The following is a 22,825-nucleotide window of genomic DNA, read 5'->3' as shown; positions in this document are numbered from 1 at the left end:
GTGTGTGTGTATGCTCTAAATTCATTATATAATCCTTTTTAATCACACATTTTGCCCTGCGCAGCAGACACAGTGATTGGCTGAAGCCTTTGAGTGACAGACAGCTGAATGTGGATCCACCGCCTTCCAGACCCAGTTCTCTGATCACTGCACAACAGTGCAGGTTGTGTGCTTAGCACAGTCGTTATGTAATGATGTAAGAATTACGTCATCACTGGGGAGGAGGCACCAGACTGCTCCAGGTCAAGTTTTTTTTTTTTACAGGGCGAGAGATACTGTCACCTGTCATGGATTCATGGGTTAACTGTGTGATAATCCCCTACCCCCACAGCTGAGAACCACCAGAGTTGTATAATCCAGGTAAAATCTCCAAACTATTGTGTTTCAATCACCTGGACTTGCTAATTAGCAGAATTCTTCTACCAGGAAGTATAACTAATATATGGAATCAGCTGGCTGAGTTGGTAGGAGGAAGAAACACATGGCAGGACTTTGACTTTCTAAACCCCTGGTCTTTCCCCTTCTGCACCAGTGGTGTGCTTCCTGCGTAGGCTTCTACCGCACACTTCCTTCGGTCAAGACAGACATTTACGGCCACAAGGTTTTCAGGCAAATTGGGATGTGTGACGCGGTCTGTGAGCGGTCTGTCTTTCTGTTTGCCTGTCTGTCTCTGTCTGTCTGCCTATCTCTATCTGTCTGCCTGTCTGTCTGCCTGTCCATCTCTGTCTGTCTGCCTGTCTCTATCTGTCTGTCTGTCTGTCTGTCTCCATCAGTCTGCCTGTCCGTCTCTGTCTGTCTGTCTCCATCTGTCTGCCTGTCTCTATATGTCTGCCTGTCTGTCTCTGTTTGTCTGGCTGCCTGTCTCTATATGTCTGCCTGTCTATCTCTGTTTGTCTGTCTGTCTGTCTGTCTGTCTGCCTGCCTGTCTCTGTTTGTCTTCCTGTTTGTCTTTGTTTGTCTGTCTGTCTCAAGAGCAGGAGAGATACTGAGCAGTGCTGTGCAATACAGGAATAGTACAGTGCTGCTGTTACTCTGCACTTATCCGATCAATTAAAAAACATTAATTACACGGCTAACTCACCTCTCCTGCTTTCCTGTGCCTTAATTAGTTAAATGGTAAATGGCAGGCATTTATTAGGTGTTATATCATTTGACATAGACGATTGGGACAGTTTCATGCATGTGTATATTGCATGACTGGTAATTTGAAGAGTATTGAATATATGATATAATATTATATTATGTATTGTATGATATATGAGCACCTTTTTAGTGCATTACAATATTGGCATGCTATTATTGCATGGTTGGCAATTCGGGTAGTCTGGAATATAGCCTATATAAATATCATGCAGTAGCCTATATTTGACAGTATGTGCGACTTTTTGTGCATTGCAGTACTGAAGTGGATGAGAACTTCCCCTGATAACACAGCGCATATTTCGAAGAAATCCCCAGGTGATAGAGGAAGTTTCCACCTCCCTGTGGCAATGGGCGGAGTAAGCGTGAGTTGTGAAGAGCGTCTCGCGACCGAAACGAGACTCTATCTAAACTATAACAGCACAAGCCCAGGGTCGGTTGTGTCTTGACGTTGCCGGGAAAAAAAACAAAACTGTTCAATCCGTTTATTTTTAACATTCAAGTTTTTCCGAGAAAGAAAAAAACACGAAAGTTTTGTTGTTTGGTTCTTGCACTGCGTCCAACTTTACAATATAATTTGCATTTAAGAGTTAGGGTGGACTGCATCTTTACCGCAGCGATGCTGTCTTTGTTTTTAAACAATACCGAAGAAAATATTACGACGGCTGAAGACTGGACAAGTGTAAGTATAGCAATATTAAAGTTTAGCCTAAATAAAGTGAGATTGTAATTGTATGTGGTAATACGTTAATTAAATGTGTAACTCGGCGGAAAGCGCTTCTGCTTAGGTTATATAATATTATATGATGTGAATTATTTAAAGGTTATTTTAAATGGAATGTCATCCAGTTATCACAGTTTTGACCGGGTTTTCTGTGTAATTCTTCAGATGGTCCATGGTCAATGGATTTCATCGTCGAAAAATTTTAATGTATGTTTTGCATCTAGTAATTAGGCAGGCACTGTAGGGCTTGTATTGGGAATACTGTACGGAAAGTGTTCGGAGCAGGCTATCTAACAGTATGCAGATTTTAGTTGGTTTGAACATTCCACGATTCCGTTGATATTTTTTTTTAGGGACTGGAGAAACAGTAAATTAATGAATGTAGCCCATGTATGTATAAAATTCACAGATAAGCTCAACTAAAAAAAATCGTTGTTCTCCGCGTCTGACCACGTGGTTTTCTTTGCATAGCCCGCCGTGCAGACGAACAGATTCTTTCGGTGTAACCGGACAGTTACACTGTAGCCTATCAGAGTCCTAACATACCGTGTAACACTTAAGAACTTATATCATTTTACTATTCCAAGTGCATGTGACAAACGTTCATAAAGTGAAATAAATAAATGGAAAGCAATAGAGGAATTACAGTAGCATTAATGGGTGCCAGGGGTTCGTAACAAAGAAAAAATAAAATAAGTAAATGCCTTAAATTGATAACATGTGCAAAGAGTTTGTTTCTTTTTTCTTCGGAGTTATTGGAGTAATGAATGGCTTGGATGTACTGTTTGAATTCATTTTCAAAAGTGACAAACACAGGTTGACTTATGAACTGTATCAGGAGATCATGATTGAAAGGCAACTTGGAATGCGTTTTCTTTCCAGATTGTACTTCCTCCTTCCATTATAATATTTAGTTACCTTTGAAAAAGTCACACGATCGTATTAAAAATAGATGGCTGTTGACTTATGCGGGTGTGCCCGCGTGTTGTAAACTCGTAGGTTCACGTGAGGCACGTTTATGATTGTCAGTTTAATCCATAAAGAGTTTGAGTCCAAGTGTAATAAGTAGACCAAGTCATATCGAAATATAGGCTACGAATATTTAACCATTTGCCATGTACTGGCATTTTGATGGTCTGCATCATGAAAGAGGCTTCCTTAAAAGAAAAACATTTTCAGAAAATATTTTCTCTCCTTCTGTCAAAAGGTGTATATTGACGTACGATGGATACAGCTGATTATGGCAGTGCTAAGGTACTACTATTATTATTATTATTATTATTATTATTATTATTATTATTATTATTATTATTTCATTTTTATTATTATTGTTGTTGTTGTTAACAAGTTGAATAATAAGAACCCTTTTCTGTTGTTGCTTGACAGCATACTGGGTTCTGGCTCCATTATCGTGTATGCCGCTTTCCAGAATCTGATCAGAACACCCGAGGTAATAGCATTTTTTTCTCACGTGTTTTGCTTAGTCAGCATTGCACATCCATCCATCCATCCATTTGCTTATCCTGAACAGGGTCGCAGGGGGGCTGGAGAGTACCCCAGCAAACATTGGGCGAAAGGCAGGAATACACCCTGGACAGGTCGCCAGTCCATCACAGGGCACATACACCATTCACTCACACACTCATACCCACGGGCAATTTAGACTCTCCAATCAGCCTGACCAGCATGTCTTTGGACTGTGGGAGGAAACCGGAGTACCCTGAGTAAACCCATGCGAACACGGGGAGAACATGCAAACTCCACACAGAGAGGCCCGGCTGATGGGGATTCAAACCCAGGACCTCCTTGCTGTGAGGCAGCAATGCTACCCACTGCACCATCCGTGCCGCCAGCATTGCAGCAGTGGGGCTGAAATTATGTTTATCTGCGTTACGGGCAGAAATATGCATTTTAAACCGCCCCTATCACCTGCACGTTTTTACACATTTTAATTTCCATCACTTTTCAATATGGAACTTCAATCTCTGGCTTATTGTGATTGCTCCAAAGCTCTCATGGCTTGTAGTTCTGTTACTAATGCTATCTTTCTGAACACTCCATGAAATGCAGGCACCATGTTGAAAGAACATTTAGTGCCCTAATTTTCCACAAATAGAATAATATAATTATCTTCGCTCATAGCTATAATTTCCATTTTAAGTTGAAGTCTAATTCCACAGTCAGAGGAAATGCAGTCCATGGCAGTATATCTATCGGCAGAAAGAGGCCTAATGCAGTTTTACTGCCGCACATGTAACTATCTGTGCCTTTTACATTATACTGTTTTATAATAAAGCTTACAGACCAGAACCCAATCTGCACATCCATAACAAATACAATCCAGTACTAAACCACCGCTTCAGGTTCTGCGGGCCCCACTGTGTGCAGGTATTTGCTCCAACCATGCGTAACGAGAGAGATTGCCCGAGTCCGAGGTGGGATTTGAACCCCGGGCTCTCACTCATCCAAATTTTGTGTTCGACAAACGTGTTGCTAGTTGTAGCTAAAGACTAAATCACCCCAAGCCATGGGCAACAACGTTCTTTTAAATGTGAGGGTTACGTTATCAGAGAGCATTGTCGTGGTAACCCTGCTACACATGCACTACCCTTCCTGAGTTTACTATTTTAAAGTATTTTACCTTCTCAGTTCCGGAAGTAAGTTCATTGGTCTTGTATTGCATGGTTGTACGCAGGCCTGGATCAATTACTTCATTTTAATATACGTAATATTCAAATACTTTTCTGCACTTCACTGAGCTTTTCTGGTGTAATGGAACCTACAGTATGAAATACTCTTAAAAAACGGAAAACCCAGACTTCTGGACCTCTTGGTTGGCTCAGTTGCATCAGGCAAGATCAATCGAGCACAAAAAAGTATTTTAGTCCGAAACATCATGTATTAGACCCAGGTCTGGTTGTGGTGCGTTGGTGAAGTGAATCCCTGCCGACACTGCGGCCCTCAGGATGTGGAGTGGAGTAGCACTGGGCTAACGTCTCTGTAGACGCTAACCGTGCGCTTGCACATACACCTGCTGGTCTGTGAATGTGGTTGGCCTGGTCTCTCTCTGTCACTCGCATTAATCTGTGTGCCTGTATTTTGTTCTGTATTGTAAGTAATCAGATAAAAGGCATTTGCTGAAAGCGTGTCATGTGAGGAATGACACCAGGCTATGAGGTTCTCACGAGAGGCTGTAAATCTCACGCTCTTGACATTTAAACGCGGCATGACATTTTATTCATGCAAATCTGTCCGTGTTTTGCTCAGATACAGTGTGTGAAAGAATTACCTTGTCAATGTTGACCAACTGCCGAGTTTAGTGTCAATGTTTTTAGAAAATGAACACGTGCCCTACACCACACCCTGCAGGGTGTGTGATTACTTTCCTGGTTTCAGAGACTATAAAACACACAGGGCTATTGTCCACATACGGTAATATGCACACTTTCCTTTGGCTTTGGACCAGACGTGAGGCAAACATGGATAGTGTGGGAGATACGCTGCATGTCAGAGTGAAAGACAATCCTGTCTGTAATACATACAAAGGGACGTGTACAGTGGTGTGTGTAGTCCAGTCACACTCCCATTACCTTAACATGAGGTCATTCACCTCATGACTCATTGAATTTGCGATTTGGGATAAACAACTTTTAGAATTAAAATAGCATATTATTATTATTATTATTATTATTATTATTATTATTATTGTTGTTGTTGTAGTTCTGGTTGTTGAAGTTGTTGGGGTTGCTATTGTTGTAGTTGTGGTTGTTGTTGTAGTTGTTCTTGTTGTAGCTCTTGTTGTTGAAATTGTTGTGGTTGTTGTAATTGTCGTAGTTGTGGTTGTCGTTGTAGTTGTTCTTGTTCTTGTGGTAAGATGGCCTTGTTCTGCATGGTTTGGCTGATCCTTCCGGAAACTTCCGCCTGCTCTTCCCCAGGTGCTGCCACTGTTTCTCCTGAGTGTGATGGACCTGCTGCTGAGCCTCAGTTGGCTGATCGGAGCCGTGCTCTTCACTCAGGTGTGCGAGAAGCACCCCACCTGCTACAACCTGCACACCATCCAACAGGTGAGTCTTTACCTGCAACACGTTCACTACAACCTGCATACTGTCCAACAGGTGAGTCTTTTACCTGCAACACGTTCGCTACAACCTGCATACTGTCCAACAGGTGAGTCTTTTACCTTCAACACGTTCGCTACAACCTGTACACTGCAGAACACTGCAGCTTTTACACTGACGGTAGGACGGGTTATATAATTTATCCCGGGGGTAGGCAACCTTGGCTTTAGTTGTTACTCAGTACTTAATTGATCAATTACAGCGGTCAATTACACAGTTAACTCACCTCGCCTGGTTTCTTTCTGAATTGGCTGCTGGTATTAAGGCGAAAACATAAAACCAGCACACCCTGCAGTTCTCCAGGACCAGGGGACCCCTGGTTTAGTCTCAGGTAAAGGAGCGTGATCACATGTGCATGTTTAAGGCCTAAAGTCAGACATTCTGCCCCTTTAGATGAGGTCTTCGTCATTGTCGATGACAATGTAAGCGTAAGAGTGGAATAATGTTGCATAGCTGCCAGAATTATGCGTGATAAACAAACACTGCTGTTGTTTGTTTCCTTTTGATTCAGCCATATTCTCATTGAAGTAAAAACTACAAAAGCATACAAATGCAGACTTCTGCAGTATTGTGGTGCATTTGAAAAGGAGGTTTTGCATTGCTGTGTGTAACGTGCACTGCCATTTCGTGAGAGGCTGTAAAGTCTTTCACATGGATGGATTTAGTTTTGAAAAGCATTCCTGATCCAGCCCAGCCTTCATTCCTGGTTGAATCATGTTTTTGGGAGCAGTCACATCTGTTTTTGATTGTATTGAGCAGATTGAGTGAGCTGGTGAAATTCTACCTTGGGGTAAAAATTCCCAGTTTAATTTCACTTTAATCTCTGTGTTGCCATGCCGTGCTACAGTGTGTGTGTGTGTGTGTGTGTGTGTGTGTGTGTGTGTGTGTGTGTGTGTGTGTGTGTGTGTGTGTGTGTGTGTGTGTGTGTGTGTGTGTGTGTGATGTCAGAAGTATAGCAGGAGAGGTCAGTTTGTGGTTTGAATCAGAGAGACTGCCTCAGAAGGGAGATCACAGATTTTCTTTTACTGTATCAGAAGCTCTTTACCTGCCTGGTGTTATTACCTTGGAGGATGATTGCCTGACCTCTTTGAAGGCAATCACTCTGAACTCAGTAGGATGGGAGACACACAGGACTGTCCCTGTCGAGAGGCACATCAGATGCTCTGGACCAGGAAATCTGGATATTTGGGGTGAATGTTTGGGACCCCTTTTACCCAGCCAGGCAGGGAGATGGGGGGGGGGGGGGGGGGATACACTAGGGCAGAAGGCTTCTGAGGCCGACCCCCCCGCCCCCATCCCCCATCCCCACGCTAACCTTTGATGATGAGCAGGAAGGGGGTAGATTTTGGACAGCAGTTCTACAGCTTGAAGCCAAACTTGCTGCAAACACTCACTGTACTGTGAGGTGCAGCAAGCATAATCCTGCTAAGTCATGGCTCGTCGTATTATGTGCTAAAATGGGTGTGTGGCATCACTGTTTCATCGAAAAGGTGCTCTTTCTGAAGCCAAGTGTTACACGTGTTTCCATGGTGATGTCTAACACATCCTTAGAGGGAACACGGGCGCTTCCTGTCACACCTGTTGGCCCACATACCTGTATGTCAGAATGGAAACGTGACTCTTCCAAAGCAACTTAGATGCGGGCGAGCATTGCTGGGTTAAGGGCCTTGCTCAAGGGCCCAACAGCTGTGCAGGTTTTTATCATGGTTACACCTGGGCTTGAACCACCAGCCTTCCAGGTCCCAGTCATGTACCTTAGCCACTTGGCTATAGGCTGCCCCAGTAATTTTACTAAAGTAATTTAGATTGAGGATCATTGCTCAGGGATACAATGGCTGTGTCCCACCTGGGACTGGAACCTGCAACCTCTCACTTAGAAGGCCAGGCTTCCAGCTGAACAGCCATGATACAGCCAGTCCGCTGGAAGCCCTGACAACCCCGGTGCAGACCACGTACCTGCCATCACAATCTTCTCTGAGGTGTGTGATAAGGAAACCTAAGAGCATTACGCGCACTGATCTTCACATAGGCGCCTAGTCTCATTTAACCTGTTCTCGTCCGTTTGTTCTCGCTTACCTCCTTGAATAGTTTTTTGGTTTCGCCCAAACGGATTTACTGATAGCAGCGTCTGCGGTGGCCTCTGGTGTCTGAGTCCACTGAGGCATATAGCAAGTGAAACATCACGAGTGTCTACACTGATGCTGAAATAGAGAACGAAAAAGTGTGTGTAGGCGTGAGTGTGTAGTGTGTGGGGTTGGGGTAGTTCTCCCTATCCAAATATTTATTCAGAAGTGTTCAACAAGTGCTGTTGGTTGCGCAAAGGTGAGGATTCATCTCTTGCAGGCATTAATACTACATGAAATGTCCAAATGAAAACGGTACTGCAGATCACACAGAAAAACAGAAATACAAGGTGTTACTGCTTTGCGACGTGTGCTTCAGACATCAAATGTTTGGTGGCACTTGGAACAGTATGTCATTCATGGTCGAGATTGCAGAAAGAATTTTTCGGCGCGCCTGCGGTTGTCTGTTGACGGAGTTCATGACTCGCAGACGTGACCAGAACAATGAAGAGAGACGCCTGCTAGAATGAATAAAGAACCTTCCGGAAGAATGGGAAGGAAAGGGAGACTGGAAAAGGAGAGCAGGCTGCCTCTGTTTCCACTGGCTGGATAAAGTAAAAAAAATACACTGGGGAGGTAGAGGGAAAAGGCGTGAACTACGGGGCCCTACGGGGCCCCCTGATGGTCTGGATGGCTGGTCCTGGCAGGATGTCTGGTGGTATCAGAGGAAAGGGCAAAGCTGGCACCAGACCCTAACACCAGCTTCCCATCCCTGTCATCACAAAACCTGCTATTTACTTCCCTGGTTGCAGCAGGGATTTAGGAAAATACTGGCTGCTAATAATTCCGGCTAGGACCAGCTGGGATTCTCAGCTGGTCTGAGATGGGTTAAAGTCGCAGTTTCAACACTTCTAACTGGTGGTGGTCAACTGGTGGCCTTGCTGACTAGCTAGACTGGTCAGCTGGTTGACCACCTAAAAGTGTAAAAACAGCTTAAACCATCATGATCAGCTTAGGCTGGTTTAAACTGCATGACTGGATTTCAGCGTACTCTCCTTTAAGTTATAGCTGGATGTAAAAAAAAGTGTCATGTTAAGTGCCTTGCTCAAGGCTAGCATTTGACCTGGGACTTTTCTAAGCCTTGTTTTCTAACCATTGTACCACACTGCCACGTGCCACCCTGCCCTGCTTTCCGGTTCTTACCCGCCTTACACCTTCTTGGACACCTCTGGGATGGCTGAGCAGTCACTGTGTTCCTGGCTCCACAGAAATAGGCCACAAATATTTGTTTTGGCTGCTTCCCTGAGCCAGTGTTTTGGTGCCACCTCACTTGGCGGCAGAAGAGGTATGATCACCTGTGCGTTCATTCTGAGAGCTCACGTGGCGTCCCACGTGAGGGTTTTCCCACTTGGCTGCATATGAAATCTGACACCTTGCATTCTCAAAACACTTTTGGGAATGTTTCAGAAATCCCATGACTTGGCATGTCTGGCATTGTTTGAAGCATGTGTGGTAATGGCAATTTTCTTGGCCTTATAATACTTGCCAAAAAAAAGTATGAACTTGTTTACCTGATGTTCAAGAGCACCCTCGGGTACTGAGGAAATTGTACCCCAACCTCAGCATTCAGAAACACCCATCACTCTTTGGAGGATCCTTAGTGACTCCTGTCTATCATAATCTTCAGTGACACCTGTCAACCAGGACCATAAATGTGCTGATTAAATGCAGTGGTTAGCAGTACGTGTCAAAAGGCTAAAACTCTAATCTCTGGAAGGGTATTAGGTGTTTGTTTGGATCTGTGAACACAAAAGCCTGTCTTTTAAAATGAAGTCTACCCACAGTGCAGAGTTGAACGTCTTACTGCACCATGGCAGCTGTGTCTCTCTTTTCTTTTGTGAAAGTCTCTCTGCACTGCTGCTCTCTCTCTCTCCCTCCAGATATTTTACTTGTCCTCTCTCTCTCTCCCTCCAGATATTTTACTTGTCCTCGTTTTTCTACACGCTGAACTACATTTTGGTTCTCTACCGGGGCCTGAAAGAGAAATACCACGGAAGTCTGAATGGCTACAACACTCAGGTAGGCCCAAACCACACTGACTTGTAACATGTAACATTACTCCACTTCAAATCCTGCTGGTTAACATGGGGAAGTTTGCAGGCTAACATGGTAAAATTCTGATGGTTAATATGGCAAAGTTCCCCCGGTTAACATGGTCAACTTCTCCTGCTTATCATGGTCAAATTATTCTGGTTAACATGGTCAGGTTCTTCTGGATAACATGGTGTAATTCTGCTGGTTAACATGGAAACGTTCTCTTGGTTAACATGGTCAGGTTATTCTGGTTAGCATGGTCAAGTTATCCTACTTAACATGGTGAAGTTTGGCTGGTTAACATGTTCATGTGCTGGTCTGTTTCAGTTCTCCAGGAGTGCGAGCTCATTTGGAAGCATCTTCGCAGTCCTATCATTGTGAGTGTTGCGGTCGTTGATGCCAGCCTTCATGTTGACCCACATGCTGTAAAACCCACACTCCTCCCACGCGCACACAAACATGACACGCTATTACTGCACAAATATAAAAAAACAAATGACTTCTGAGAAATGGATTTCCTGTAAGTGGCATTTTGTAAAACATCAAACAAATTACCGTATGAGGTAAGTGAAAGTGAAAGAAATTAAAGTGGGGATGACTGGTGGATATGAATCAAGTGTGAATGTGAAATAATTTAAGAAGCTATTAACAAAGAGTGACTTGAAATGTGTTAGCTAAAATATACAATCATGTTAAATGTTGTTGTGAATATTGTTGAAAATAGGTTTCTTATGAAGTGAGCAGTAATCCTTGGTGGTTTTAATTGCAGTCTAAAGCATTCAATTGTTCCAAACATCGTGTTTGACCATGGTCTGTTCAGCATTGCTCCTCTGTCACGGTCCTGATGCAGTTATTTCCTGTTGAGTTTGACCTTGATGACCTCTGCACCATCTGACCTGTGACCTTTGTACCCCCTCAGCTTGGTCCCGGTGATTCTCATGGTGCCGGTGTTCACCGTGGGGAACTTTGAGGACTGCTACACTAACTTCAGCCGGCCCTATAAGTACGTCCCTGCTGAAAAAAAACACTCAAGCTAGATATTGAGGCAGCTGGTAGCTGGTTGACCAGTTCAGACCAGCTCCCAGCTCAACATGGTTTAGTTGGTTGACCAGCTCAGAGAAGCTACCAGCACTAGCTGGTTGACCATCTCATACCTAGCCAAACAACCTAAGACCAGCTTGACCAGCTCGGTTTTCAAGCTGACCAAGCAGGTAAAGCTGAATTTCACAGCAGGGGTCCGTCCCTAATGTCTGGGAACCCCCTCTGTTCTGTTGCTGTTCCTCTTCCACATGAAGACGGGCCATTCTGTGTCATTAAAGCTCTTTAGACTGACAGTAACAAAGCTCTCATTGTTACACGACCTACGCCAAAAACGCTCTGTCGTTAGCGCGTTAGGTTAGGGACTGACGTTCCCTGTGGTCTTCAGGAATGCGTTTCAAATCGACGGTTGTTTAACTCCGAGGACACTGGGCAGCCAAGGTTCACCCTGTGGGAAGCATTGATTAAGGACAAGGAATACGTCGGGATTTCCCCCGTGACAGGATGTGTTGCAGCGCAAAGTGTCCTTAGCTTTACATTTTAAGTGAACCTCTTGGGATTGGATTTGTGAACACAAAAGCCTGGTCAATAAAATGAAGTTTACCCACTGCACTGTTGAAAGTCTTACTGTAGTATGGCAGCTGTCTGCATTGAGGGGTATTAGACGCGTTCAGATATCTGTCAGCATCTCCTGGACAGAAATCAATCAACCTTTTCAACACATAAGCACTTTTAGAGACTGTAAGGGGAACACCAGACACAACTGACTGTTGAAACATATCTGCAACATATTCAGCAATGAGCGGGGTAGCTAGTTTTAAAAAAGGGGGTCTAGGTTATCCTCAGCTGTGGAGGATCTGGGGTTTATAGCCAGAAGATCATGCGCGACCTCTCTAGTGGCAAAATGAGAAGGAGAGGCTCCCAAAACAGACAAAAAAATCATTGTCACTCGAGGAAGAGGGCCCTTGCATGTTTCGTTTGGTCCGTTGAGTGGTGTGTATTGATTGGTCCAGTCTGTTGCATGCTGTGTTTTGATTGGTCCATTGGTGTCACGTGTACAGGTGCCTCCTGATGCACACAGGCCCGCTGTACTCCTCCCCCTGGTACAGGAAGGGGAGCAGCTCTGCCTGTTATGCTGTCCAGGTCTACAGCACCGCCATCTTCCTCTCCGCCTTCCTCCTCACCTTCCTGGGCATCGTGGTGAGTGCCGTCGCGGCGAGAGGACCGGGCCCCGTCACTCTGGGGCTGCAGGCTCAACTCTTAACCGAGGCACTGCCGATGTGCCCATGAGCAGTGTACCTGACCATAACGAATTCAGTCAATATCCAGCACACCTGGGTTCAAATAGTATTTGCTTTGGATTCAAATACATTTCTATGCTCTGTTGATCTTGCCCGCTGCAATTAAGCTTGGGTTTACACTTTTGGGATCATTTCATGATGGTCCAAAACACCAGGCGCGCTTAGTCAAATGCAAGAAAGTAATGAAATCCAATAACATGAAGAATCAGTTTAAGCTGGGTAAGTTGCTTTCCTAAGTGCTGCTGTGAATGCAGAACTAATCATTGTGCTTTCTGTTCTGCGTGTGTGTGTGTGCGTTTGCTCTGCCCCAGGTGCTCATGGGAAGGGCACGTGGGCTGTATAAGCGCTGTGCCACCTCCAGCGGTGTCCTGGGCGGCCGGCAGTGGGCTGTGCTACGCGTGCTGGAGAGGAGGATGGTGCTGTACCCATCTGCGTTCTTCTTCTGCTGGGGCCCAGGTACTGCCCCTATACCCATTACATTACATTACATTATTGGCATTTGCCAGACGCTCTTATCCAGAGCGACGTACAGTTGATTAGACTAAGCAGGAGACAATCCTCCCCTGGAGCAATGCAGGGTTAAGGGCCTTGCTCAAGGGCCCGACGGCTGTGTGGATCTTACTGTGGCTGCACCAGGGATTGAACCACCGACCTTGTGGGTCCCAGTCATGCACCTTAACCACTACGCTACAGGCCGCCCATATTCCTAACCCTATACCCCTAACCCTGCCCTCTACCCAACCCTAACCCTGGAATTAAACCTGCACCTGTTAAACCCGTGCAGCCCTGTAGTTAAATCTACAGAGGATCTCTGTACTTCCCCTCAGCAAATTTTATGATTTTTGTGGTATGGAGATGGATGAGGGTTTCCCCTCAACGGGAAGTCAGATGATTACTAGCATTCTCATGCACTTTTTCATGCACAGTTCCTGTTTCACTTTATCCAGCTGAGTGGTGGATTCTGAGTGACTCTGACTTGTGTTTTAGATTATCCAGCTCGTCTGAGTGACTATGATTTGTTTATGTTTCCCTTTCTCTCAGCTATCATCCTCGCCACCATCATCCTGTTTGCCCCAAACACAGTGCAAGGATGGGTGGGCTACATTCTGTACATATTACAGGTGTGTACTGTATGTATGTGCATTTGTCTGTATATATATGCTATTTGTGTGTGTGGTGGTATGTATGTATGGGTTATTTGTGTGTGTGTGTGTGTGTGTGTGTGTTTGTATTGTGTGCGTGCGTTTGTATTTATATGCATGTGATTGGACATGTGCATGCATATGGTATTTGTGTGCGTGTGATTGGACGTCTGCATGCATGTGGTATTTGCCTGCGTGTGATTGGACGTGTGCATGCGTGTGGTATTTGTGTGCGTGTGATTGGACGTGTGCATGCGTGTGGTGTTTGTGTACGGGTGATTGGATGTGTGGTATTTGCCTGCGTGTGATTGGACGTGTGCATGCGTGTGGTATTTGTGTGCATGTGATTGGACGTTGTGGTATTTGTGTGCGTGTGATTGGACGCTGTGGTATTTGTGTGCGTGTGATTGGACGTTGTGTTGCTCAGTCTCCCTGATTTCCCCTTCCCAGGCCCTCACCTCAGGCTCTCAGGGACTGCTGAACTGCCTGGTATACGGCTGGACCCAGCAGGACTTCCGCACACTCAGCAGCAAAGCCGTGCGCCACATCGATACCCAGACTCCCCTGCTGCGCTCACAGAAGAAGGGCTACAACACCCTGAGCTCCATGGACCTCTGCACCTAGGGAGGTGTCGCTAGGGAGCGGTCACTACGGCGACGCCATGGCAACACACACCCCCGAGAACTCTGGGACTGACTGACCACTCGCCAGGTCGCCACAGCTCTGAGAAGCTAGCCTAGTCTTTGAGGGCGGAGCCTCTTCTTAAAGGGGTAGCGTCGGCTTTACAGGAGCAGCTGCGGGACTGTTGCAGCCTCTTCATCACCACGGCGACCACCCGCTAGAACGGAGAGAGACCGGGGAATCACAGCGAGAGGAAAACTCTGCACACAAAAAGGATCTGAGAGTGCACCTGGCAACCCGGGCCATACTTCTGTTACTATAGCGCCTGCCTTTGTAGAGTCACAGGGGACTTTAGTTTCATAGTACACTTAAGAATAATAAACTGTATTTGCTGTTTTATTTACTTAGACGATTATGATTGTGGAAAAATGTAAACATGTTTTCTTGTTTCGTGGTGGGCCTGGTCTGTTTCTGTGTACTTTTTGTTTTTACAGAGTTATTTTTTTAAAAATTTGAAATTGAGGAGTAGGGAAGCTTAAGCCAGGCAGCCAGTAAGTATGCTCACTCTGTGATTACAAGGGACTTTTCACAGACTGTTTCTGCTCTGCCACAGATGTCTCACCACAATGTGGCCCTCGTTATTGCTAACATTGTGCAAGCATAACCCGCCACCCACACACACACTGCTCGGCTCAACAGTTCGATGGCCGGACCGTGGGCCTCACTCTCTGGAAACTGGGTCATCTCCCATAATTATGGGAGTGGAGCTTGGAAAGGGAATCCGGGCTTCCTGTTCGGCCCCGTGCTGTGATCCTGAGCCCAGTTTATGTCACAATCTCCTCCCACTGCCACTCCGACCCATTTTCAGATCTCCTGACCTATATTGTTGTAATAAAGAACATCGTGAAAAACAGGTGTGTGCTGGAGAATATGATTGTGCATTTACAGTAAACGGGATTGTCTGAGGCGGGTCAGAATTATGGTTTGTTTTTCATTACATCTGTTTGTTTTTATTAGATTTTTATTTATCCTTTATTTATGCAGGGGGACCCCACTGAGACCGAAGCCTCTTTTTCAGGGGGGTCCTGCGTCCATACAATGACAAAACCAAAAATAGACAATTAAAGTAAATTATATGGAGAACTATAAGATATACAGAAAGAATTATACTTCAGTTATAAACCAAGTATAGTATATATAAGGGGTGTAAAAAAGGAATAATAACAATGAATAATAATATATTCATATACACATTCTCAAACACATAAATACACATATGCAAACATACACATGTAAGCATACACACATTTTTGCATACATATATATATATATATATATATATATACCCATATTCATAGAACATGTCCTAAGAAAAGATCACATGGAAGGTTAGGCCATGCACATACATGTACCTTCCTCTAATAAATTAACTACCAGTTGTTTAAAATATTCTACAGATACCAGTGATGTTAGCTGAAGTGATTCCTGAGCTGCATTCCACAAATGCTCTGAGAAGCTAGCCTAGTCTTTGAGGGCGGAGCCTCTTCTTAAAGGGGTAGCGTCAGCTTTACAGGAGCAGCTGCGGGACTATTGCAGCCTCTTCATCACCACGGCGACCACCCGCTAGAACAGAGAGAGACCCGGGGAATCACAGCGAGAGGAAAACTCTGCACACAAAAAGGATCTGAGAGTGCACCTGGCAACCCGGGCCAAACTTCTGTTACTATAGCGCCTGCCTTTGTAGAGTCACAGGGGACTTCAGTTTCATGGTACATTTAAGAATAATAAACTGTATTTGCTGTTTTATTTACTTAGACGATTATGATTGTGGAAAAATGTAAACATGTTTCCTTGTTTTGTGGTGGGCCTGGTCTGTTTCTGTGTACTTTTTGTTTTTACAGAGTTATTTTTTTTAAATGTGAAATTGAGGAGTAGGGAAGCTTAAGCCAGGCAGCCAGTAAGTATGCTCACTCTGTGATTACAAGGGTGATTACAATACCAGTGATGTTAGCTGAAGTGATTCCTGAGCTGCATTCCACAAATTTGGAGCAGAAACACTGAAGGCAGTTTTACCCCAATTTGGTTCTTAAACGAGGTCTATCTAAATTAATTCAGTCCTGAGCTCTAGTATTATATTTTGAAACCTTCAATAAAATAAGTTTTGTAAAATAGAAGGAAGCTTATGGCATGCAACACTTTATAAACAAATAAAATACCATGTTGCTTCCTCCATCGCTCTAGGGAAGACGTGACTTGAATGAGAAATCATGATCTAACCAGATACATTAATTACATTACATAACATTAATGGCATTTGGCAGATGCTCTTATCCAGAGCGATGTACAGTTGATTAGACTAAGCAGGAGACAATCCTCCCCTGGAGCAATGCAGGATTAAGGGCCTTGCTCAAGGGCCCAATGGCTGTGCGGATCTTATTGAGGCTACACTGGGGATCGAACCACCGACTTGTGGGTCCCAGTCATGTACCTTAACCACTACGCTCCAGGCCGCCCCTAAGTACTTATAATGTTGGACACATTCATACTTATACATTCATACTTATAATGTTGGACACATTCGTACTTATACATTCATACTTATAATGTTGGACACGTTCGTACTTATACATTCAAACTTATAATGTTGGACATATTTGTACTTATACATTCATACTTATAATGTTGGACACATTCGTACTTATACATTCAAATTTATAATGTTGGACATATTTGTACTTATGCATTCATACTTATAATGTTGGACACATTCGTACTTATGCATTCATACTTATAATGTTGGACACATTCGTACCTATGCATTCATACTTATAATGTTGGGCACATTCGTACTTATGCATTCATACTTATAATGTTGGACACATTCGTACTTATGCATTCATACTTATAATGTTGGACACATTCGTACTTATGCATTCATACTTATAATGTTGGACACATTCGTGCTTATGCATTCATACTTATAATGTTGGACACATTCGTGCTTATACATTCATACTTATAATGTTGGACACATTCGTACTTATACATTCATACTTATAATGTTGGACACATTCGTACTTATACATTCATACTTATAATGTTGGACACATTCGATTTCGACATTGTTCAGGGTAGATAAATGAGCATCAGTACACATTCTGTGGAGAAAAAAAACACATGCTTTGTTTTATTAGCATTAAAAACTAATTTCAGACTGGCCAATTGTAGTTGTATACTATTAAAAGCAGTTTGCATATAACGGAGAGCTTGCCTGCTTGTGGGTTACGCATAAATAGAGGATTTTATTAGACTTTACTTGATGAGACAGTGAATAAATTTCCATCTCACAGTGCAATATAAACCAGTGGCAGCACATTTACTGACTTGTTTAAACCACCAAAATAAGACTTGTCATTGCCACAGGCTGCTCTAATGTCCAGTCCAGTGTGTCCAGGTGTCCAGGTTCATGGCAATATGGAGTCTCAGTCTGGCTCTCAGTGACCTCAGGTTCCTCCTCAAGTTCCTCCCCAGGTTCCTCCTGGTCTTCGAGGTCTTGCTCCATTTCGTCAGGAAGGACACAGCAGTACAGGACGGTCATGAACCGTAGGAATCTCCTCCTCTGCTTCCACCCTTTCATCTTCCTCTTCCTTCTCTTGCAGGTCTTTTCTCCAGCTGGTATCTCTGGCACCTCTAGGTCACTCTGTGTTTGCCCCATACCCTCTGGGGCTTTATTGAACAATACACGTGTAATCAAAGAATAATCTGTCCATTTAGTGGAGTAACTGCACTGTGGATGGCAATGGCAATAGGTGGAAACACATAACTGAGCAAAATCTTTAGTCTAACCGGAATAAATATAGAAGCTCAGCAGGGTTTTAAATAATACCTTCTTTTTTTCGTTTTTTTTTTTTTTACATGGAATGTGACATCACAGAAAGCACCTGTGACGGCCATTTTTGAGAATAATAACCTACTACGATGCTGCTCCGCCCTCTACTGGTCACTGTCGCTAGCTGCAGCAAATATCGAACCGTTGAAGTTGAAATAAAAATAATCGAAATCAGCACTTAATTTTCAATTTTTTGCATGTTACTCCACTTTCTCCCACATTACACAAAAGCCTAAATATATCACTTTACATATAGCTTGCATAGAAACATAATTATATGATGTAGATATAATCAGGGCGGCCTGTAGCGTAGTGGTTAAGGCAAATGACTGGGACACACAAGGTTGGTGGTTCTAATCCCGGTGTAGCCACAATAAGATCCGCACAGCCGTTGGGCCCTTGAGCAAGGCCCTTAACCCTGCATAGCTCCAGGGGAGGATTGTCTCCTGCGTAGTCTAATCAACTGTACGTCGCTCTGGATAAGAGCGTCTGCCAAATGCCAATAATGTAATGTAATGTAATATAATAATCTGGTTTCTATGAAAAAAAAAAATTGGCTTTATATTTAGCATAGTTGTTTGCATGTATAAAACATCGGCGAATGAAAAAAGCTTTATATCCTTATAACTTTGGATATGTTTCTTTACTCAACCATAGACATCCGAGTACAGAACGAATCCTTTCAGAAGTTCCACGTGACAAGACCTTCAGTTCGTCCCTGATCACATGATCAGGGTCAGTCCGGGTCCCAGTTCAGTTCACTCCGTCCTCAAATATTATTACTACTGTCTGTGATCACATTCAGGTTTAAAAGCGGGGCGAAGGTGACACGCTTAAATTGGGAAAGAATTTGATATAATGCCAGCCAGCTAGATAGCGAGGTTACATTAATTGCCTAGTGTCGGAATATATTGTCGAACAGAAGATAACCAGAGGTAAAATGATTGCAACTGACTGGCTGTCAAACCCAACTAATTAGTTAAGTTTTGTTTGGTCACAACATGCAAAGTCTAACGATGTATGCATAGCGTCGAACAATATCTTACATTTGCGTAGCGAGTGTTTCTTTGCCTGTTAGCCAAATTATAGTATATCCGGTGTTGCTTTATATCCCCTCATAACCTGCTACCATTTTACAAATCTTCATGAATAATTCGCCTAGCTAGCATAGCTAACTGACTTTTGGGTTTTCGTCTTTTGTTTTCATCTATTTATTAATCACTTTTACAACTACAAATGGTCGTCATATTGTTTTCCGAGTATTATATCACATCTGAATAACACTGGATTATGAGTGGTTCAATTGTGTATACGAATTAAATGTTTAATGTAGGCTACTACTTTTGCGTATCGATTGAGACAAACGTTCAATTTGCAACCTATTTAACGTGTTGTGTTGGTCCGATACTGTCACATGCCTGCCTATGTGCATCAGGAATAACATTTTTGTCGTCGCTGGGATAACTCTAACTGTTCTATTTATTTAATATCCCAGGGTTCTGTCACTATGACTTTCGGTACCCGGCTTCTGTGTCTCTCACGATCTTTGGTGCACCAAGCTCGCTGGCAACAGGTGCCAAGATGTCACCTGTGCACCAAACCGGCGGGGTCACGCTACAAAGCCGTTGTTTTCGACATGGGAGGTGTGCTACTACCTTCACCCTACCACAAGGCAGCTGGTAAGGGCGATTTACTCTTGCGGTTGCAACCTGGTTTCTGTATCCACGAACAAAGCAGTTCTCGGTTAATGTAATTCCCCTTTCCCCCAACACATCTCTCAGAATGGGAGCAGCAGAACGGCGTTCCGAAGGGAACGATCGGCCAGGCCATCAGAACGGGTGGCGAAGGGAACGCCTGGAGGAAGTTCATGCGCGGAGAGCTGGGAGCAGAAGAGTTTGTGGAGGCTTTCAGTGAGGAGTGCTCACAGATAGTGAGTAGTGTAGTTCACAGATTCACTTCCTTATTGCAGTGCTTTTTTTGCTGTGTGTCTAACAATTAAACAAATGAATAACTATAGGAAAAAAATAACAGCTGTCCTTTCTCCCTGTTTGCCCACCACACACTTTCTCTCTCTCTCTCTCTCTCTCTCTCTCTCTCTCTCTCTCTCTCTCTCTCTCTTACACACACTCACACATGCTCTCACACACACTCATACACACACATACACTCTCTCTCTCACACACACACACACATGCACATACACACACATGCTCTCTCTTACACACACTCACACATGCTCGCATACACACACACACACACACACACACACTCTCTGTTACACACACTCACAAATGCTCACACACACACTCATACACTCTCACCCACACACACATACTCACACATGCACATACCCACACACGCTCTCTTTTACGCACACTCACACACACAAATACACTAACACACAAACACACTGTAAACACGCTCGCACACTCTCACCCACATACACTCTCACACTCACTTACACACACACACACAGGCAGGCTCCCCGGTGTCGGCAGGTTCCTTCCTCCAGGCCCTGACGACGGGCCCCATGGCGCGGCCCCGCCCGGCCCTGATGCAGGCGGTGCAGTGTGTGCGGGCCGAGGGCCTGAAGACCGCCGTGCTCAGTAACAACTTCTTCCTGCAGGGCGGCGCCACCTTCCTCCCCCTCGACCGCTCCGCCTTCGACGTGGTGAGACTGAGCGCATTCATAACTTCATATTAGGAAAAGAAGATCTAACATAATAAAACATAATGTAACGGCAAGAACAGGCCATTCAGCCCAGCAATGCTCTCTCTTTTTCCTCCCACTAAAGTGTACCTAATGCGCAGTTTCCCTAAAAGCTCAATTGTTTCTAGCACCGTATCAAGCCTGGTCTTGAAAGCCCTCAGTGTTTCTGCCCCCACTACGTGTCCTGGCAAGTTATTCCACACAGTGACCACACTGTGTGTGTGAAAAAATACTTCCAAGTGTCTGTGCAGAATTTATCCTTTGCCAATTTCTATTTATTGAACCCTGTGGGGTAATTTGCCTTTTGTATTTGACCCATCCTAGTTACTTAGGAGCAGCGGGCAGATACAGCTTACTGTTGTACCTGTGATTTTATATTTCTGCACTGCTTTGTACTTTGACTGTTTTATTGGTAGCTTCTGTACAACTACAGAAGATTATCTCTAAATGATGAAAAGCAATATATAAACCAAATGCATTATTGCTTTGCATTGCTTTACATGATATTAGCTTAGCACCCCTTTGTCCAGACTGACCTAATAATAATAGTAGCTGCATTTGTAAACTACGTTTTCATGTAAAGATTGTAATCCAAAGCGCTTCAAATCGAAGGAACATACAAATAATCATGATTGGCTTAAACAGAAAATATCCATTCACATAAGCTATATGTGTGACAATTATGTTTTAAGTACCTCTGCTAAAGAGCGCAATGGCAATGCCAATGCCCTAGCTAAGAATCGAACCTGCAATCCCTGAGTTGCAAACATAACCCATAACTTCATCCTGCCATATTTATAGCTCAGTAGCTGTGACACACTCCATTATGGCTCTGTGGTGTAGGGTCTGTTCCTTCGTCTGATTGGTGCACTAATGGCTTTGTTGTTGCAGATAGTGGAGTCGTGTCTGGAGGGCGTGTGCAAGCCTGACGCCCGGATTTACCATCTTTGTGTGGACCGGCTGGGGGTGTCCCCACAAGCCACCGTGTTCCTGGACGATATCGGGGGCAACCTTAAAGCCGCAGCCCAACTGGGCATGCACACCATTAAAGTGAGCATGTTACTCCCTAGTGTGTGTGTCTGTTTGTGTGTATATATGTCTGTGGTTATCTGTGTGTGTGTGTGTGTGTGTGTGTGTGTGTGTGTGCGCGCGCGAGCGCGCGTGTCCGTGCGTGCAAATTATGGTTGATACTTTATCTTTCCGCGGACTAAAGATTAACATTATTGATTACAAACTTCCACAAAACAGGAAATGGTGACATTTAACAATTACATTCTCCCTGACTAGTGAGTGTACGAAGGAAAGGTATCTCCCTTATGGGAGCTGGGCATTATACAGGGCCATGTGATCTGTGTCCCTAACACACACACGCACACACTCTCACACACACACTCACACGCTGTGCTCCGCAGGTTGGGGACCCCGCGGTAGCTCTGAAGGAACTGGAAGGCGTTTTGGGGTTCCCCCTCTCCGGGTTCGTACCCGGGACCCGATCGGTGAGAGCAACGATGCAGCTTCCTGTGGACCAGCTCAGCCAATACCTGCACAGGGTGCTACACCTGCCTGATACAGGTACACTATGTCTCACCTGCACAGGGTGCTACACCTGCCTGATACAGGTACACTGTCTCACCTGCACACACCTGCCTGATACAGGTACACTGTGTCTCACCTGCACAGGGTGCTACACCTGCCTGATACAGGTACACTGTGTCTCACCTGCACACACCTGCCTGATACAGGTACACTGTGTCTCACCTGCACACACCTGCCTGATACAGGTACACTGTGTCTCACCTGCACAGGGTGCTACACCTGCCTGATACAGGTACACTGTCTCACCTGCACACACCTGCCTGATACAGGTACACTGTGTCTCACCTGCACACACCTGCCTGATACAGGTACACTGTGTCTCACCTGCACAGGGTGCTACACCTGCCTGATACAGGTACACTGTGTCTCACCTGCACACACCTGCCTGA

General features: G+C 44.4%; 2 protein-coding genes across 4 annotated transcripts in view; both read left to right on the top strand.

The window, feature by feature from the left end:
• Positions 1 to 1,412: 1,412 nt before the first annotated feature.
• On the top strand, positions 1,413 to 15,152 carry tmem116 (transmembrane protein 116). 2 transcript variants are annotated; one of them, XM_061261366.1, is made up of 12 exons: positions 1,413 to 1,505; positions 1,729 to 1,822; positions 3,072 to 3,118; positions 3,251 to 3,314; positions 5,800 to 5,928; positions 10,020 to 10,124; positions 10,467 to 10,516; positions 11,059 to 11,142; positions 12,239 to 12,377; positions 12,790 to 12,934; positions 13,520 to 13,599; positions 14,071 to 15,152. In XM_061261366.1, exons 2-12 carry the CDS (start codon positions 1,760 to 1,762, stop codon positions 14,242 to 14,244), a joined length of 1,080 nt encoding a protein of 359 aa, XP_061117350.1. In that variant the 5' UTR covers positions 1,413 to 1,505; positions 1,729 to 1,759; the 3' UTR covers positions 14,245 to 15,152. The 2 variants fall into 2 exon arrangements, with proteins under 2 accessions (XP_061117350.1, XP_061117349.1); XM_061261365.1 differs by lacking the exon at positions 1,413 to 1,505 and having other exon boundaries at positions 1,567 to 1,822.
• Positions 15,153 to 18,864: 3,712 nt separating this feature from the next.
• LOC133140118 (acyl-CoA dehydrogenase family member 10-like) overlaps positions 18,865 to 22,825 on the top strand; it is a 21,204-nt gene continuing 17,243 nt past the window's right edge. Inside the window, exons 1-6 of one of the 2 annotated variants that reach the window (XM_061259709.1) lie at positions 18,865 to 19,065; positions 19,626 to 19,809; positions 19,912 to 20,060; positions 20,607 to 20,801; positions 21,732 to 21,890; positions 22,253 to 22,412. In XM_061259709.1, coding sequence (XP_061115693.1) covers positions 19,638 to 19,809; positions 19,912 to 20,060; positions 20,607 to 20,801; positions 21,732 to 21,890; positions 22,253 to 22,412 — 835 coding nt within the window. In that variant the 5' untranslated portion in view covers positions 18,865 to 19,065; positions 19,626 to 19,637. Of the gene's footprint in view, positions 19,109 to 19,625; positions 19,810 to 19,911; positions 20,061 to 20,606; positions 20,802 to 21,731; positions 21,891 to 22,252; positions 22,413 to 22,825 lie in introns of both variants that reach the window. The other variant, XM_061259710.1, reaches the window with a different exon arrangement.

The sequence above is a fragment of the Conger conger genome, chromosome 11, assembly GCF_963514075.1.
Source record: "Conger conger chromosome 11, fConCon1.1, whole genome shotgun sequence".
Taxonomy (NCBI): Eukaryota; Metazoa; Chordata; class Actinopteri; order Anguilliformes; family Congridae; genus Conger; species Conger conger.
The sequence above is the reverse complement of the archived record's forward strand: the minus strand, read 5'-3'. Positions and strand labels throughout refer to the sequence as shown.

Coding starts and splice junctions, on each gene's coding strand:
- tmem116 (XM_061261366.1), top strand. CDS start 1,760: ATGCTGTCTTTGTTTTTAAACAATACCGAAGAAAATATTACGACGGCT. Junction 10,517..11,058: donor ATCTTCGCAGTCCTATCATT/GTGAGTGTTGCG, acceptor GTACCCCCTCAG/CTTGGTCCCGGTGATTCTCA. Junction 12,378..12,789: donor TCACCTTCCTGGGCATCGTG/GTGAGTGCCGTC, acceptor GCTCTGCCCCAG/GTGCTCATGGGAAGGGCACG.